This window comes from Thermobia domestica, chromosome 2, assembly GCF_964235325.1.
Source record: "Thermobia domestica chromosome 2, izTheDome1.hap1.1, whole genome shotgun sequence".
Classification (NCBI taxonomy): Eukaryota; Metazoa; Arthropoda; class Insecta; order Zygentoma; family Lepismatidae; genus Thermobia; species Thermobia domestica.
This window is the reverse complement of record NC_137455.1, coordinates 374,271,366-374,292,187: the sequence shown is the minus strand read 5'-3', so window position 1 is coordinate 374,292,187 and position 20,822 is coordinate 374,271,366. Positions and strand designations below refer to the sequence as shown.

Sequence of the window (20,822 nt, the reverse complement as noted above, 5' to 3'; positions counted from 1 at the left end):
GGTCTTGCATGCAAGACTCTTGCAAAAACTGCAAGACCAAGACTCTTGCGCTCATCACTAGCTACAGCCCTGGGTGGGCTTTGGCCTCTTCCACTATTTGCCTCCACTCTTCCCGATCTCTGTATTTTTCTTTCAGTCCTCGAACCTTCAATTTTTCCAAATCACTTTCTACCCTGTCCAGCCATCTGGTTTTTGGCCTTCCTTTTCTTTTGCTGGAGTAGAGTCTTTCTTTCATGATTTTGTATGGCATCCTGTCGTTGTCCATTCTTATTACATGCCCTAGCCACCTTAGTCGTTTCGATTTTATAAACCTGACTATATCCTGATTCTTTATTATGTCGTTGATCTCTTCGTTAGTTCTGATTCTCCAGGTTTCTTGTTCTTTAATTGATCCGTAAATTTGCCTTACTATTCTCCTTTCGAAGTTTCTGAGATTTTTCTCAATTTCTTTTGTGAGGGTCGCGGTGGCTCAGTGGTAGAGCGTTCACCTCTGGTGCTTGGGGTCCCGCGTTCGATCCCGGTCCCCGCCAAGTGAACTTTGTGGTGGACAAACACCGTGTGCGTGGGTTTTCTTGGGGTTCTCCCGTTTCCTCCCATTCCACCATTTCATTCCTTACTCATCATCATCGTCTCCTTTAGCCTAACCGGCATAACCGTGGGACGTAAAACTCAAAGATTTCATTTCATTTTCAATTTCTTTTGTCAGTGGCCATGTTTCGGAGCCGTATGTTACTAATGGTCTTATTAACGTTCTAATGAATATGTCGCTAGTCAAAAAAAAAAAAAGTTGAGAATCTTTGCTTTAAACATTGATAGACGCTCTATTATTGTATTTACAATCACGTATAGAAACAATGTTTCAAATGTGAGACTTGATTGCACTAGTATTTTTTACGACACTCAAGAAATGTCTCGTCTCTTCTCGAATTGCATTTTTTTTGTTGTCTCTAATTTTTTAAAAAAAATGTATTTTTCGTCTCGTCTCCGAAACACAATCGAGACGAGACGAGAAATGTATTGTTTCATAAGGCAACACAACATCGAGGTTATATAGACAGAACCCCTGTTTAAAATTAAATCCGAACTACTAGTTGGGTTTTGTAACAGAAGCAGACACTTACACAGGCGAACGAATCCGGAACCATGGAATCAGAAAGGACACATTTTAGTCAGCCACGAAAGGGTGCTTAATATTTTGAAGCAAAACTTTAAATTTCTGTGGTCTGTTGTGTGTAACTGGATATTTTTCTAATACTCATAAGACAAAGACAATCAGAAGAAACTTTTCAGTTAGCAAACCACTTAGTGTCTATATATTGTAATAAACTATGGTTTCTCACCTTAAGATAATCTTAGGTCGGCCAGAAGATTCACGTTCAACTGTATGGATGCGCACGAGACAAGATTTGAGGCTGTCTCGTCTCGAAAATGTGCTGTAAAAGTGATGTCTCGACTCGAAAAGTATATATTTCTCTATTGGAGGAGCTGTGTCTTGACTCGAATTTTCTCAGGTAAATTCTGTCTCGTCTCGTCTCGTGCGCATCCCTAATCAACTGGATGATGCAGAGTTGAAGTATCGATCAGAACGTATATTTTTATGACTACCCTGAATCGCTGTCTATTCTGTTCCTTAAGTTCGCTATCTGTTTAGCAGTCTTATAAAGTTTGATAAATACGGACAAATGTATTTCGGTCGACAATCGAAACCGCGTTGAGGGATGCGCACGAGACGAGTCAAGACAGAATTTTTCTGACAAAATTCGAGTCGAGACACAGCTCTTCCAATAGAGAAATATACATTTTTCGAGTCGAGACATCGCTTTTACAGCATATTTTCGAGACGAGACAGCCTCAAATCTTGTCCCGTGCACATCCCAACTGCACTCACCAAATCCAAGTACGCCGGCTACTCAGTTTGTAATATTCTCATTATTTTCAGCATATTAAAAAGAAAAGTAGTTTAACGCCCAGCATCATGCTCTTAGGCTAAAGGAGCAATGGAGGTAAATTAATAAAAGAAGAATTTGTAAAAGAGATGAACTCTAAGATGACACAATGTTGTCCACCAAAAACTTTCGTAGTTTGGAATCGAACTAGAGACTCCTCACACTAAAGGTGAACTCTCTAGTATTTAGTGAAGTTTCAAAAAAGAAAGAAGAATTAAAAAAGCTATCTAGAGCTAATGTTTATTAACACTTGGTCACTTGCGTGTAAGTTATCTTAGCATTTGATCTAGAAATAGATTTTTTCGCTCGCCCCCATACTAGTGTAAGGATGTCGATAAATGTATTAATGTAGATGCACTGATAATAGATTAATGGTCTAATACATGTGGTAAATTATTACTATATAGCTCTGTCCTTCTCTGTTGTCCAGCTATGGACTGGTTGCTATGGCAACACACACACACACACACATTCACACACTGGGTGCTACAGGTAACAAGTGGCAGCCCTAAGTTCTGTGCTTATTCTTCGTGCGTGTTTATGCGCTAGTGGTTGCTCGCCTTGTCTCGGCGTAAGATCGCGGCTTGCCTTTTCGCTTGTATTTCTCTCCCCTATATATAACATCACTGGGTCAGTGCGTTCTCGTATGAGGAGAGGGAAGCAAAACATTCAAATTGACAAGATCAATGTAAGACACAAAAAGAAAGAAAAAATACGCATTCTTCGTCAGAGAAAATGCTAATAGAGAAATTATGCTGTACATTTTATTTGTCACTTTAATGTGGACATTACATTAAACATCTGAGGTACCGGTATTTAGAAGTGAGTGCTACAGTAATTTATTTTTCAAAGTCAAACTATCGCGCGTACTGAAGCTACAGTGTTATTATCGCAATCTGTTTCTTAGATATTTTTAACTCCTTACATTTGAATGCCAACAGCTGAAGATTCGCTAGTTGAAGTTGGATAGTGTTACATTACAGGTGTTTATTTACACACCATTTACAAACACTAGCTGAACTTGTGTAGTGTTACAAAGAGCATTACCGTACTTCTTAAAGTTGCGTTTTAAAAGCAAAGCTAAAAATGTCCTAACAAAATCGTAGTGTTTTATCAAAGTTAGAAAGTGTTACTTAACATTATATTCGAGTGGCAATCGGCTGAAGATTCACTAAATTATAGTGTAAAGTGAACATTATAAGTTGTATTTCTGAAACTACAGAACTTAAAATAAGAATTCATAAACTGGTGTTATACAAAAAAAATGTAGAAGATATTTATGACCTACATTCTGACAACAATAGTTAAAGATCCGCTGGCTATAGAAAGTTACATAAACTGCAGTTTACAGTGTAATTAAATGACGGCCATTTGAAGATACATTACTGATCGAATAGTGAAGTTATACAAACATTGCAAGTTATCTTCTTTTCAGTGACACTTCGATGTTCAAAAGCAGAACATGTTCTCGAAAGAAAATTGGAAAATAGTTTCGTTCACGGTACACCAATGGGTAAAAATATAGCCCCCTAGCGGGCAACTTGATAACTATCCAATTACAACTTGTATGAACTACAAACTTCGTATTTTATGTTTCATTGTAGCAAGTACATTTAATGCTGTAATTTTCTGAATTATTCTGTAGTCATATTGTACGAAGAGCAATAATCGATTATAGATATAATGAAAAAAAACGTGTACCGGTATAATTCTATATGAATATTAATTTTTACATAAAAATATTTATTTTGAGAGTTTTCTGATAGTCAAAACGTACATTTTAACTAGATAATCCGCATAATGTGTTAACATATTTATAAATATAATTGATAAACTGGCGTCTTTCGAAGTGAAACTAGATCGTGGAAGAAGACACAGAAAAGGACTAACTACATTCTAAATGCAAGTGCTAACGTCACATCTAGTGAGCGGGAGTTGCATTTTATTTTCAATTCCTATTATAAGTGAGTTACAAACAATTTCAGAAAAGCTTCTGAAGTAACATTGTTTATAGTTTTAGACTGTTCTCAACCGTATCTTTTTAGTTTGACTTTATTTATGTTGTGAAGAACGTTTTAGTACCTAAAAAAAAGAACACTAACACGTAACTTGTATGTGAGTGTATGTTTACGCGTATGTGATATGTCAGGGAGTTGTTGGGACATTCAGCAATGGAATGGGAGGAGGAAAGACGACATTGAGGGTCCAATACTGCCTTCTGCTGGTACCACGTAACAGAAGATTCAGCGTAAGGCTGCATCCGATTGGCCAGAGACATCAAATCACGTGACGCGGTCTCTCCTCCTTTCGCGCGTCCTCTTCTACCACCACCCGTTCATCTCGCGGTCTTCGTAAGCCTCGGTTGTCCCCCTTCGCTCGTCGCGTCCGTTGTCAACGTGTGGAGTGTCTGTAGAGCAAGAGAGAGGGAGAGAGAGGGCGCGCATGTTGTGAGTTCGGACATATTTGAGAGGAAAAAATCGCATTCCACTGTTTTCTCGCCGTCTGCTCGAGATCTCACGACAGCTGAATTTCTCAGCCTCTTGTACCATCAGTTCATACACATGTGATCGCTCGCCAAAGAGGGGGAGTGTTCTTTATCTCGACGAACTTTTTTTTTTCTAAATTTACATCCACAAAAGGAAGACACGATAGCAGACACTCAAGTGACTGAGTCTTGTTCGGGACGTGGAAATTAATGCGTGCGACAAGTTAACAGTGAGTGCCCGATACACAAAACATTACTGAATTATTTTGGTCCTGATCTGTTTGGGAAACAATTACAAAATAATAGATTGAAAAGTGATTTTAGTTTAGAGACAAATATGAGATGAAAACAAAGGACAGGCGAGGCCTTCGTTAAGGACAAATGATGAATGTTAGTATGTACGGGATGTGTAACGGTGATTCCGCTGGCTACATTACGGCCCCTCAAGGCTACTCGGCTACCGAACTTCCCACAAGTGAGCATGTGTATTATCCGCCAGGTTCGGCTAATGTGATTGATGGTTATGGGAATCCCAATGTCACAGATGTGTCCACAGTTGGTGGTGGAACACAACAGTATTATACGAACGCTGTACACCACCCTTCCTCGCTAACCCATCAACAGCAAAATCATCACCATCACCATCCGCACGAAGTAACATCGGCTAATACGCAAAATATAATAATTTCGGACAATGGACATAGTTATACTAACCTGGACGCTGGATATAACAGTGGTGTTGCTAATCCTGCGGGATATCATCCTCACCAACATGACCCCACTGGTAGTGCGGGACTTCTACCCCAATCAGTATCAGCCGCAACCCCTCATCCGCCCCCGCCAGTGACTGGCCCACACCCTGCTTATCACTCCAATTACGCCCAGGAGGTGCCGCATCATCAGGAAGTGGTGACTAATGGACTTATTCAAGGTGGACCCACGGGTTACACATTTATCGACACTGCCGCCTCGCAATACCCACATCGAACCCAGCTACCCTCGCCTACAGGTAGTGGTGGAACAGGGGGTAACGGTTTAACCTACGGAACCCCTCACGGACTGGAACACCTTCGAGAAACGTGCCAAGCGAATGGACTTACCATAAGCAGCAGTAACCCGTTCCATCATCACCAGCATCATCACCACCATCATCATCCGGCAGTGCATCTGTTGCAGCAACCGCAAATTTCACCAGCACAGGCCACCGTCCCCACTTACAAATGGATGCAGGTCAAAAGGAACGTACCCAAACCAGGTACGCATCTCGCAGGTAGGCTAGAGATTTTTCCCTAGATTTAAGTGCAATACAAATTACACGATTTGCAATTTGGAAATGAACACGGACTTTGAACATAGCAGATTCTTTTCTTTATTTATTGTTTATTGAACACAGCAGGTGTGCACTTTCTGAGTGTTCAGAAGTATATACACACGATTATAATTCATGAATATTTCTTCTATACGCTAAGTTACACGGTCAGAGTGCTGTCTTATAAGTATTGAATACATCAAATATGTATGTTCTTGGAACCTTAATTTAGACAGTATAATAACAGTGCACTTTCCTTTCATAAGTAGGCCTATTATAGGCCGACCTAATATGTACATCCATATGCTATGATTATTCGAAAATTGTTTGTAACCATGAGAGCATTTTCCTATTCCGAATATGTTAAGAAATTTATGATATTAATATTGATGACCCTGTCTCATTATGCATAAGTTTAAAACAAAAGGGGAGGAGAATAAACAAATACGAAAGGAAATTAGCTTCTCTTGTTTCAAGAGAACACACACAAAAAAAATAGATAATTTAGTACAAGTGCAACATATGTATTTTTCGTATAGAGGAAAGATTCTTGTGTTTCCATACATTTAATAATGCAGAAATTAACTCTATCTGGTGTGCATATTTTTGTGCACTAGAGTCTCCAATTATGAATGCGTATTCTAATTTGGAAAGTTCATAAAAATCATATAAAATTCTAAACACTTAATGTTCTTGAATTCACTTAATTCCATGTCTCGCTGTAAATTCGAATTTTCTCTACGGCTCTTTTAAAATCCGGTTCAAGTGAAAGTCGAACAACAACAGATTTGATCTTATTAACACACCAAGGTTAGTTATATAGACCAATTCTTTCCAGTGGCATATGCGATTTAATATGATACTCAAATAACAAGTATTTTATTTCATCTTGTATAAGGCATTACACTTCTCAACATGTAATAGTAATTTATTTATTTTTCAATATTTATAAAATATATTGATGCTTTAATAGTATTTGAAAGTTAAAGAACATATTAATGTCGATTCGTGGTCGGAAACAAGAAATATTAAATCAGAAATAATTATGTAATTATAACGTCAAAAGAAAAACTATAGTTCCTCAGAGTATAAACACTTCATCCAGTTCCTTACCAGGATGCTTTAATTATTTTTACTAGATAATGGAATCTCTTTCTAAATTGTTTGGTCTTTAAGTAGGCCTATTAGTAATTTTGGAGAGAAAAGTTTTTAAAAGAACATAAATATATTAAATAAAAGAAGGACATTAGGTTACAAATGACTTTAATATTCCAATTAGGCCTACAAAGAGGGAATAATGATACAGGATCATATTTTAAAAGTATCAAAATTTAAAAGAAAATAGTCCTACGAAAATAAAAATTAAAAATAACACTAACCTAATATTACTTCTCTTTTACTAAATTTAGTAAGGCAACCAACACAATTATTTGTTGTAATTTATTTATTTATTTATTTTATTGAATTTCAAACACAATGGGTTAGAACCCATTTACAGTATTCATACATTGTTTGCGCTGTTTTTACAGATACTATACATTATTATAAATTCCTTTAACTGTAATTTTCTTATAAGTTTCTATCTTACAGCTTAGATCAATATGTTTAACTTTTTATTTACACTATTACAAGTTACACTCATTCTCCATGTTTGCGACTTCTGGAGTATATTAGTCCTTGGTTTTCTGGAATAAAATATTTCAAAGTTATCTCGAGGTGGAACATGAATATGAAATAGAGTTCTTCTTTGTTGTAAAGTCTTGATACCAAAATTGGTAGAGTCACTGCTATCTGTCTATGGGTTACTTTGTACGTTAGATGCCTTAAAAATTTTGATTGATATTTTTCCAGTTTGGCAATATTACTTTTGGAGACCGGATTCCAAATAGTACTTGCATATTCCAATTTGGAACCAACATAGACTTCATAAAGTCTTTGAAGTGTTTTAGTTTTTTTGAATTCTCGCTCAGTTCTAAGTATTAATCCAAGATTTCTATAAGCTTCATTAATGTTGTTGCCAATATGACAATCAAATGTTAATTTCGAATCATATTAAGATATCTAAGTCCCTAACAGTTTCCGGGGTTGGTAGTATCGTGTTATAAATTGAATATGAAAAACGTATCGGTACGTTTCGTCTTGTAAATGTCATTACTTTACATTTGTTAACATTTATTTCAAGTAAATTTTTCGTATTTATCGCGAGTCTAGTATAGACTTCTTTTATCCTTCGCGTTGGTGTGATTTATTAATATAGCCTATTCATCCTTTTTTACTTAAAAAATACTATTTTAGTTGCCTAAGTGTGCTTTCCCTTTTAGTATTGTTAATATTGGTGTTTGAAAGCACGAAGGCAGTTCATTACAAGCTGTCGAAATATATTGTATCAAGAACAACATTTTATAATAATCTATTTGTTATGTTTCAAAATTATTTTCACCTAGGGATGCGCACGAGACAAGATTTGAGGCTGTCTCGTCTCCAAAATTTGCTGTAAAAGTGATGTCTCGACTCCAAAAATGTATATTTCTCTATTGGAAGAGGTGAGTCTCAAAGTCGAATTTAGTCAGCAAATTTCTGTCATCTCGTGCACATCCCTATTTCATCCTACCACAGGTATAGTACAACGGTATTGGCCTTAATGGTGTAGATATATCTACTCCTGCTTTCCATTAATTTTGAATTTAGTAAACGTCAAATTAGCAAGCATACATTTTAAGTATGTAAATTAGCCAGCATACATTTTAAGTATGTAAATTATACTATTTCTTGCATTCCTGTCCGAAAAAATGAAATGAAATGAAATCTTTAGTTTTACGTCCCACGGTTATGCCGGTTAAGCTAAAGGAGATTTTGAGAAATGAATGAAACGGTGGAATGAAGAAAGTGGGAGGAAACGGAAGAACCCCGAGAAAACCCACGAGCACGATGTTTGTCCATCACAAAGTCCACACGGCGCGAGCTGGGATCCAACCAGAATCCCGAAGCACTGGAGGTGAACGTTCTACCACTGTGCCACCGCGGCGCCTCATTCCTGTCCGAGGAAGGACTGGTTGTAGAAAACATAAGGAGTATCTTTTCTATAGCTAGCTAGACATACTGAACATAACACCATACTTTATGCTTAATGTTAACTATACGCTTTTTCTTAAGATGGTTACACCTCAAAATAATTTGCACAACCTTAAGGACAAATACATGATATAGCAAAAGATTTTATTATTATTATTATTAGTAGTATTTTTGGTATTTCCCAAATAATTAGCAAATAACTTCTGAACCAGGACATAGAATATATTTTTCTGTAGATACCCATAAAAGTGACGATATTGCCTTACAATAAAGAACGATCTAGTGGCATTTTTTTGAAACTATTTCTTTGATATTTTCCACATTTCATTTTCTTGTTTTAAATTGAAGAAAACAATAAGTAGGCGTACTAAAAGTACTGCCTGAGACAAGTTTATCCTGACTATGAAGTTTTAATAATAATAATAATAATAATAATAATAATAATAATAATAATAATAATAATAATAATAATAATAATAATAATAATAATAGAACTTCTCGTAGTTGAAAATTTACTTTGAAAAATTATCAAGTTTGAATCAAAGCTATAAATTCTGCAGGTGACAAGAAAAACTTCTTTCCGAGTCACACAAACACACAAGAAAAAAAATCATCAGTTACAAACGTTAAAATTATTTTGTGGTTTATCAGAATAATGAGGGCTTCTATTAGTATAGACTCCTTGAATGCCAATTAGCCTAAGTTCAGAATTGAAATTTTCCCAGGAGAAACAAGTTCAACTTCTCAAGAAAAATTCATATTTCTGTTATATTTGCAACTAAAAGTATAATTATGCAGTTAATGGATCATTGATTACAAATATATATATATACAGGACCGGATCCAGGATTTTCTGAGGGGGTGCAAAATTGAATAAAATTTGAATTTTTTTTAAATGCCTTTAAGCATCTGTGGTGTGTATTAGGAATTGACTTAAACTGTTGCTTGCGCAAAAATCTTCTTTCTTTTAAGCCCGAAACGGAAATATGACATGAAATTTTCGGAAGTATTGCTATTTTCACTGCCAGCTTTTCACTTTAGATAGAGTATATTCACAACGGAGGGGGTGCACGTGCTTCGGTGCACCCCCTAAATCCAGCCCTATATCTATATATTAAAAATCCTGGTGTTGAACTTCAAATTTCTCTCCGGGGAAAATTTCAGTTTTGGACTTAAGTGACTCGGCATTCAAGCGGTCTACTTATTGCAAGAAATTACTAAACGGTTATAATAATACTGTATTGCCAACAAGTGACATACTTTTTTTGCTTTATAAATGAAATTTTCTCAAAAACTATGCATTGACCTCGAATATGTGTTATTTTATTCAGGTCAGTGTGGTCTATGCTCAGTGGTAGAGTGCGTATCTCTGCTGCCTGGGGTCCCGGGTTCGATTCCCGGCTAAGTAAATTTGTGCTGGACATGACGTCCGTGGGTTTTCTCGGGAGTACTCTCCTTTTCCTCCCACATTATTATTCCACTAATGCTTTCATCACCATTCACTTGCGTTAATCACCCGTCTCCCTTAGCCGATAATCGTGGGACATTAAACTAAAGAATTTTCTAGGCGGTCTATCGACTGAAATATATCACTCAGTATTTTCTTCAAAGTTTTTGTTTCTTCTAAAAATTGAATAGGTCTCTTGCTCACCGATGTGGAATATGGTCTCTGTACTTCAAACTTATCCCGTTTTAATTCTGTCCTTAGATTTTTTTTTTCTTGTCATTGTCAAACAAAGAGTTTCTTCAGTGGCGTAGTCTTAATAAAACAGAGTTCCTTAAAAAAAAAAAACTTAATATTCAGACCACACTTACTCGACGCATGGTTGCAGACTTGCTGTTTCTACATAAAATAATTTATGTGAAAGTTAACTCCGACTTATTGGTTTCTGTTCTTAATTTTCGTGTAACTTCTCGCCTTACTCGCAGTCATAAGTTACTAACATATGTAACACCCAGACTATCAATTATACAAACATCCTTATACTTCAGACTGACATCATTGTTAATATGGTAGTTTATCGTCAGATGTTGATTGAAAATCATTTTAGAAGCAAGCTAAAGTCTCTGTAAATGAATTAGTTCATACAAAAACAGCTTCAGTCGTCCATATGGCAAACTTTATTTATTTATTTCATAAGGATAACACAACAGACTTAATTCCCTGTTATAGTGTAGTGTACATAACTATCTAACATACACTATTATACCTATATTATTATAAGTTACATACACCAATATACATAGTTTAATTATGCAGAAGTTATTGCCTGACAATTGTTTTGAATTTGTTTACGGATATACTAAATATATCTACTACACGAAATCTAATCATTTCGTTATACGAGGTGCACATTCTCTACACAGGAGGCTTATGTAATATGTTAGTTCTTGCTTTTCTGCAATAGAATGTCCCAGTGTTTGGTGTTCTAGTCTTTCCTGTTGGGACACATAATAATACTTCTGAAACTAATTCTGGACAATCGATTTCACCGTTTAATAATTTATGTAAGAACAACAAATCAAAAATTCATCTCCTTTTTTTCTAATTGGTCTAACATGTCATATTTCATAAACAGATGTTAACTTTGATTATTCTACGCAGAAGGAAGTTGTTCCGCATTTTTTTTCCCCCTCAAAACTAAGTTTGTATGACTGAAACCCTTTTTGCATTATCTGATTAAAATGTGGTACATATTTTTTGTTGTTGTTTCTTATATACTTTGTTACCTTGTTTCAGTGTATATTATACACTTTGAATATTGTTTTAGTTAGTCTAAGCAGAAATTAAGAGTTTACGAGTTAATTATTATTTTCGGCAGTATCTCATTAACAATCCTACGTACTGTCATCTTGTTAGTGTGAAAATAAAGATCTTGTTGATGCTACACTTCAAAATTGGTTTCAGTTTAATAAGCAGCATGGTTTTAGTACACCATCATTTAATTCATTTTTTATGTTTACAAACAAATTCGTTTTTTTTTCTTTTTTTAAATTTATTTTCTTAAAAACCACACCTGAGATTTTTTACGCTCACTTCATACCATTTGTTTAGATTATTGAGATCTGTCGATACGATATGTTTCTCATCTTTGAACAATTTTTTGAGTTATCCCATTAAAACACTAATAACATTCTGGGGAATTTTCTTTTCTTTGTTTTGTTTTAGAATCACTGATTTCTCGCATGTCGAGTCTAATATAATGTTGAAAATTATTCGAGTATATTTGTCATTTGAATTTGTTTGTCTGATGCTATTCGAATATCTGAATATTCATTTTAAATAGATATTCGATTTATTTTTCGTTACCCGAACATTTATCAGTACCGGTAGTTCATGTGTCACTGTTGGCATACTACGTGTGTCACCGTTAAAATAAATTATTCTAAATACTAAATAGCTAATAATAAAAATTGATAAATAAATAAATATGAATAATCTCTTTCAGCAGAATTTAAAAAAAACTATTAATGGCATCAGATTTACATTTTAACGCCATAAAAATTAGCTTTTTTCACATTTTCTCCCTCAAAAACTACGCACAGGAATTTATTTTTAAGGCGTGTCATTTTGTTCAGCACGATCTCATCTATCGATTGATATAAGCGATATGCCTTACTTTTGAACAAATATTATAAAGTTTATCAAAAGTTAAACTTTAAAGAGTTAATCATGATTTTTGGACTGTATCTTATTAAGAACACCCTGTACTATGGCGTCTTCCTATTGCCATCATATGAGAAGCTTGACAAAAACATACTTCAACACCAGTTTCACCGTAATATCATATACATGGGCTGCATTATCCTCCAGCATTATTTTTTTAGGTTTACAAAAAGAAATGCTTTTTTTCTGGACTTAGTCGAAAACTACTCATGACTTTTTACACTTACGCATGTCCTGTTGAGCACAACAAATTTTTCAATTGATATGTGTCTCATCTTAGAATATTTTCCCCACTAAACACTAACAACAGCCTATAATGGAATTTTCACATTTTAATAATGAAATATTCTGATATTTACAGTCAGTTCTTCGGGAAAAAAAGGCATTTGTTATTATATAAGTTAACACGTTATTCTTTATATGCACAGTAGGCCTAGACCCACTATATAGGCCCTATATAAGGTGGAATAAAAGTACATTCGTGTGAGGAGAATTAGTGGGGGGAAAGATCCTAGATAAGTGTCAGACTCAGTAGCGTCATTTCAGATTTGGCTTAGGGGGGCAAGACCCCTTGATATATGTAAAAAATTTTCACTGACTTACTACTATTCTATTGCTAAAATCTATATAAATCTCAAACTCAGGGGGGCAAATGCCCGTCCCTGCTTCCCCTAAATGACGCCCCTCGAATGAGTGGTAACCATTTTCGAATTCGGGTTCTCTCGATTCCAAAATCAAGAATGCTGACAATTACCCCCGACTTGCTTTCTAGGAAATGTAACACATTAAATAATTCATCCCCATATTATTAAATAATATACGTACAGTTGAAATAATCTTCATAATTTGTTTAAATATATAATCTACTTATTTATAGCACATATATCATTTTGAAACATTTCAGAGCATTTTATTATTTATGTTATTCAGACAAATGTGTCAGCGAAGTGTACAAACTTAATCAGAAAAATATATTATATGACATGTATAAATATTTAAACTCTTTTATTTTATGCATTTCGTGACCAATTTTTATTACGATTATTCAAATAAATAGTAATAACAATTGTAAAGTATTATGTTGATATTTTTTTCTGGCTATAGTTCATAATTAAGAATATTCGTGCTAATTTCCTTTATTATAATACATAATAAGGTTTACCCTCTTTATAACTACGGTTTTAATATTTTTTTTCCAATGTTCATTACTTCGGGTAAAAGGAAGTAATGATGATGAATATCGGAAATTAAGAAGAAAAAATTATATCAAAATAAACTAAAACATAATTTACTTCAAAATTTAATAAATTACTAGTATATCACCAGTGGCGTGCGCGATGGGAGTGTCATTTTTTAAACATACTTTTGGGCAATATATTAAGGAAAAATAAAATGGAGCATATTAATATATGATAACCTTTTGCCAGCGACCTCCAATAAGTAATTTCAGATTTGTAATAAGCGTTTTGATTATATTGTTGCTCAAGCACGCACCCAGAAATTTTTGTTGGGGTGGGTCCGATACATTTATGTATTATTGAACCAGTATTATTCTGTACTCGAAAACACGACAAGTAATGGTTAATTATCTACTGCTACATTTTCCAGAAAAAAAATAGTAAATTATTTTATATGAAAACAAAGAGTACAGATGGTGCAAAATGAAATCTTTAGGCTACGTCAGTAATTTATCTGTTAAACAAGTATAGTTGTCTTAAAAGAGTGTACTAACAAATGTCATTCGAGTTATGAAACTTTGGGGGGAGGGTCCGTAGTCACTGACACCCCCCTCCCTCGTAGATGCGCCTTTGTTGTTGCTTATCACTTACAGTAGCATTTGTGTGTAGCTGTCATTTAGAATTGTATTTTAATCTGTTATTTGTGACGTATTTTTGTATCTTTCCTGTTTTTTTTTAATGTTTAATGTTTCCCCAATTTCATTTCTATTACATTTCAATTATAGCCTATTTTAAGCGATTCTTTAAAAGTTTAAAATTTTGTCTAATATTCTTGGCTGTATCTGACAGTGATTATGGACATAAAAATAATATCTCTCAAAACAAGAAATTGAAAATCTATATAAATACAAAAATCTACATTGTCCTTAAAGAATGTGAAAGTGAATAGGGATGCGTACGAAACAAGATTTGTGGCTGTTTCGTCTCGAAAATGTGCTGTAAAAGTGATGTCTCGACTCGAAAAATGTATATTTCTCTATTGGAAGAGCCGTGTCTCGACTCGAATTTTGTCAGGAAAATCCTGTCTCGACTTGTCTCGTGCGCATCCCTAAAAGTGAACACTTGAACCCTCTTGATGTAATTCTGCGTACGCCAGTGATTGTCACAATGATGCCCATATATTTTAATATCAATTTCAATGTAATAGATGTACTTTCGTATATCATCAATCTTCATTTTACGAAAAAAAAAAAAGTTTTGTCAATTTTCTTGAAAACTACATAGTTTTATGTGGATTTACTTACCCTCAAAGCATTTCATTTTTGTCTGTTCAAGGAGATTAATCGATATATGGCGAATTTTTGGACATTTTTTCTTGATTACACGTTAATGGATAATATTGTTGAATTAAAACAATTACAAAGTCCCTTCTTACAGCCCAGAAATCAATTAGTAAATTTTAATTCTGGAGCACTCAAGTTTTTACATTTCGTGAGAGGTTTTGAAATAAATTCTCAGTATGTTTATCCATGCAAGTACACTGGAAAACAATATTCTGTAGTTTAAATTACCAAATATCAATGTAAAATCATTTACCTTTCAATTTTGTAAGTTGATTTTACGTTTCCTTAGATTAAATTACAAAATTTGTTGTTTTTCTACAAATTTACATTAAATTTATAAGAAAATACATTTTCATTGATAAAAATGTAATTTTACACCATTTCATATTAATAATTTTATTTTATAGGTGTATATTGATTGACATAGAGGCTTCTTGGCAAACAGATTGTGTAACGAAATACTTTGGATAGATTATTAATTACCTGTACCTTGGGCAGAAAGTGCTCATACATGTGCACTATACTTAATAGAATGTTAATTTAATATTAACAAAAGAAGAATGTTTTTAATATCTGTAAGAGATATAGATAGTGTTATGTAATTAGTTGCTATGTAGTTGTTTATGGATACCTAATCATCATGTCTGTGTGCATGACAGTTTGAACGAAAATATATTATAAAGTGTATCAACTAATAAACCATTTAGTACCGTTCATCGACTTTATAATTCTTATAGAAAAGGTGAGAATAATAATATGTATAATTATTAAAGGTATTTTTACATGCAAACAATTGCTACCACTCGAAATTCTTATATCATCGATCGAACCAGGTTGACGACTACCCTTGGTGAGTCGTTATAAAAATTTTGGTTTACCTCACCCGGGATTTGCTGTAAATTCATATCCCGAAGCAAAGTAAGGGTGAATTTACTTTTGTAATAAAGTTAATGAATACAAATTTCACAAGACTGAGAAGTGGTAAAATAATTATAAGAAAAATGAACGGTGAGGCAATAGAAAATGAATCCAATGATGGTGATAACGGTGAACATAGTGTAGCACCAGGAATGACATTCGAAGAACGAATCTTGCTAGCCTTACAGCGGCAAGAGCAATGTCGAAAGTACGATTTTGAAGCCATGAAACAAAATTTGGTCGAATTAAAGCAGACGATAGAACATAAGTCTGAAGAATCCAATAAGCAATACGAGGAATTGAAGCAGACAATAGAACAGAAGATAGAACAAAAGTCTGAAGAATCCAACAAGCAATACGAGGAATTAAGTAGACGAATGGAACAGAAGTCAGATGAAACGAAACAGTCAATTGTCCAGGCGATGAATCACATCACCTCGCAGTTCGAGGAAAAGTTAAAAAGAATATCTGAGGATTGTCAGGATAAGCACAACCACCAAATCCAAGAAATCAGTGATGTAAAAAAGGATTTAGAAGTAATAGAATCTTCTGTTCAACAGCAAAAGATTCAGGTCATCAATAATTCTAACAACATACGTGTAAATACGCAATTGATAGCTACTCTACAGGAAGAAATTAGGACGCTACAGGTTAAGGACAACACATACCACAATAATATGGGTAGTGAGCGCTTGGAGTTTCCCCACTCACCAGAGATGACTTCGCCTTCACCTGTGTCTGATGAGGATACTATGTTGGAAGAAATTCATCCGAAGAGTACAGATGGGCGGAAAAGGGATGATGCAACGACGCATCACGTCATGGATAGGAATTGTCACCCAATAAGTACACGGAATGATAAAAGAAAGGTAAAGTTAAGTGTTAAGATGAGTGAAATACGGGCTATGAGTAAATTCAGTGGTAGATGTAATGAAAACGCTACTTCTTTCCTGGAAAAATTTCAGGACGAATGCAATATAATGTGTATAGATAGATCACAATATATGAAATTAATCCCTCATGTATTACTCCCACCATGTTCTTTATGGTTTAAAGCAGTACGTGATCACATCAATACTTATGAGGAATTCAAAGCAGCGCTGATTGCGAATTATGAAAATGACTTTTTGCTTGCAAATCGAGATGCCACCATTAGAAATCAACATTTCAATCCTCGTTTGCACAAATCTGTTGTTGAATTTGTTGTAAACACATACAACGAATTAAAAGTCGTTAATCCCTTGCAATCGGAATCTAGAATAATAGCATCGATTCGAAATTTGCTCCCATTTAAGTTACAACAGATCCTGTTCTCAACACAGTGTATGAGTTTCAACCATTTATTAATGCTTGTCCAATGCTATGAAACCCAATACCATGCTATGAATCAACAAGCAGGAGTAGGTAAAAGTAAAAATAATTCAGATCATTTTGTACCTGTTCGGAATTTAAATATCCGAAGTGTGAATGATACGGAACACAACCTAAGCCGAGTAAATTCTAGCAATCAAAACGAGCAAAATAGGCAAAGTTACGTAGGGAATACGCCTAACCTAATTAATCGTAGCAATCCTTATGTTAGATCATATAATCAAAACAGGTTTAAAAATAGACGGAATGTATGGCGAAATTACAGGAATACAACAAGCTACATGGATAGACGTAATTGGAGGTCAAGAGATGGCACTTCATATCAAAATCAGAATCACGATGAAATACATGTACAACATATTGTGGAACCTAATCATGATTGTGCAGTACAATGTACTTTATTAGAATCATATGCAAGTACGAATGTAAGCTGATTACCGTTAATGAAATTAGGTTAAACCCATATCAGTTATAGATTCTTGTGAACTTTTATTTTCAATTTTATGAGTTAATGTTGATAATGAAAACGACTCTTATGAATACTTGAAGTGCTTAAATATAGTTTTAGATAGACTGGAATGATAATTTTCAAATGATTTTAATTCTTTCTTGTTAATGTGAGGAATTATAATTCGATTCATAATTGATTAAAAGCAAAGATTATTTATATTAGATTGACTTGTGTTGAAAATTTAATTGCCAAAGATTATGTTAAGTATAAGATTCATTCTATTAAGTTAATTATTCAACGACTATCTTGAATGAGATTCTTCTATATTTTGGTGCCTTATTGATCCAATGTTTATTTTAAAATATCACCTAATATAATTATTATATAATGCGCCCTGAATAATGGTAACTCATGTTTTAACTGTACTTGCTTCTTACGATTTTGACTTCGCACCCTTCAAAGATTAAATAAATGGGCGACGACGTTTTAATAATAAAATATAATAATAATGTAATGAATGATAATGAAATAAATATAATTAATGTAATAAAAGATAAGTATTAATGAAATGAAAGATTTGTTATAAATGTATCTATACCTATGATATGTAATGAAGATACATACGAGGGGCGATCAAAATGTGAAAGGCATAAGTAATGTAAGACCATTATTGTAAACGGACCAGTGGTTCTTGAAGATAAAAGCCAAGCTTGCTTATGACTTTTATATTCAGTCCAATTGTCGGGCGACATTTTATGTAACGAAATACTTTGGATAGATTATTAATTACCTGTACCTTGGGCAGAAAGTGCTCATACATGTGCACTATACTTAATAGAATGTTAATTTAATATTAACAAAAGAAGAATGTTTTTAATATCTGTAAGAGATATAGATAGTGTTATGTAATTAGTTGCTATGTAGTTGTTTATGGATACCTAATCATCATGTCTGTGTGCATGACAGTTTGAACGAAAATATATTATAAAGTGTATCAACTAATAAACCATTTAGTACCGTTCATCGACTTTATAATTCTTATAGAAAAGGTGAGAATAATAATATGTATAATTATTAAAGGTATTTTTACATGCAAACAATTGCTACCACTCGAAATTCTTATATCATCGATCGAACCAGGTTGACGACTACCCTTGGTGAGTCGTTATAATTGATACCGTTTCTTGTAAATTCACCTATGATTTTTTTTTTTTTTTACAGTGTACACACTGTGATCTGTAAGACCCTGACCATACATTTTAAATTTACACTGCAAATTAATTGCTGAGCCTAAATACAAAATTCAGTTCCCAGTCTCAGCTTCCGAAAACTTATTCATAATGTTTGCTGTATGATGCTACGAGCTCCATGTATGTTTACATAATGTCCTCTGTAGTGCAGTTGGGTTTATTTGGAGTCGAGCAGCTGTAATACAGTTTCATTTTGCGATTCTCTGCTCTAGAAATACACATGACTTTTCCTACCTTAAGATTCTAATATTTCCAGTCACACTGTTTTATTAGTTCCTTTCAAAATTTTATCTAATACCCTGCAAGTACTCCAGGTTGAACCAGATTTTAATATATAGGCCTACTTTGTGTACCATAAAAGTTAATATGTATTTACAGGGTTAATATAGATGTAATATTTTATTATAAATCATACGGCCTATAACTTACAAACACTTACAGTGCAGTTTATACCATATATTTAATTGAGCTTCGAAGACAAAACAAATAAGCATAATCAACTTTAACCTTAGACAACAACGATATAAGATCACATTCTAGGCCTATACAATGTTACAAATGAAACGGACATTTTCAACATATTTATCAGATAATGTCATAAATTATCCACGAATAACGTTAATTATTTCAAATTACGAAAATATTTTGAGTAAATTCTTATGCAACTTTTAACAAGATTCCTTACCAAGTCTGAAAAAAATAATGTAAAATAATCCATTATTTATGTCACCATCTGGCAGACGTGTCGCATATTAATGACCCTACTGTACTAAACGTTCTTTGATTTATTGTTAAACAATCTAGCCCTGTGTTAAAATGCAACTCTTGTAAAAAAAAAAAAAATAAATAAATAAAATAAAAAATAAAAATTACAAATTTGTCAGATTCTTATTATTATAATTTATTCTCAGAAATGCGACTAGTCTACAATTTCTGCTCTCAAGATTGTTAATTAGGATTCTATCTCCCAAACATTTAATTTGATTACTAACTCGTTTCATGAATGTAGCTATTGTAATGATTTATAAAATGTCCAGATTATAAAATGTAAAGATGCTCTCAAAAAGTGTATGCTTTATTCCTTAATGTTTGGAGAAACCAATTTAATAGAAAATCATTCTGATACACAGAATAAGTACAAAAAATTTTGTATCCAGTTTCCAGATATAAAAAGTTTCGAAAGGCCTAAAGCATGGGTTAATTTCTCATGTGATGATTCGAGAGGCTCTCGATAAAATATCTTAAGGCGATTAGAGTATCTTAAATCGTCAAGCTCATCGCTGTAATTAAACTTTGTAAATTAGGGCTACATATTAAATTAGTATTGATTATATGAAGCATATAGGGGGAAATATACAGAAATAAGTCACTAATGTCAACAAAATAACTCATAGGCCTATACCATGAATCCATGATAATATTAACATTTTTATTGCAAAGTACGTAACTATGTATGTAAAAAATCCAAGACTGAAACCAATAAATTTTAGTTTTAACTGAGAGATTTGGTACACATTGATTGTATCCTAACTATATGTAAAACTGCATGAACTGACATAAAATAACAGGTAGATACTTCCGGTTGACGTGGAAAGTTGAAATATGGCATGATTATAGCTTTTCGAGACAAACCCACAGGAAAAGTGCCAAAAGTGAATCTTTTTAATTTTTAGGGGGTCTAAAGAGGGAGTGAAGGAATTTTCCCATGTTATTTTCGGGGACTATAATCTCATGTTTTAGGTACTTGGAATTAAAATAAAAACCTGACATTCGGTTTGCTTGTACGTTTTCTATACGATTATTTAATAAAATCACTAAAAATAAAAAAAAAA

At 33.7% G+C, this 20,822-nt stretch overlaps 1 protein-coding gene across 2 annotated transcripts in view; it reads left to right on the top strand.

The window, feature by feature from the left end:
- The first annotated feature begins 4,017 nt into the window (after positions 1-4,017).
- LOC145678850 (uncharacterized) overlaps positions 4,018-20,822 on the top strand; it is a 183,574-nt gene continuing 166,769 nt past the window's right edge. The window contains exon 1 of one of the 2 annotated variants that reach the window (XM_081749415.1): positions 4,018-5,686. In XM_081749415.1, coding sequence (XP_081605541.1) covers positions 4,813-5,686 — 874 coding nt within the window. In that variant the 5' untranslated portion in view covers positions 4,018-4,812. Of the gene's footprint in view, positions 5,702-20,822 lie in introns of both variants that reach the window. The other variant, XM_081749414.1, reaches the window with a different exon arrangement.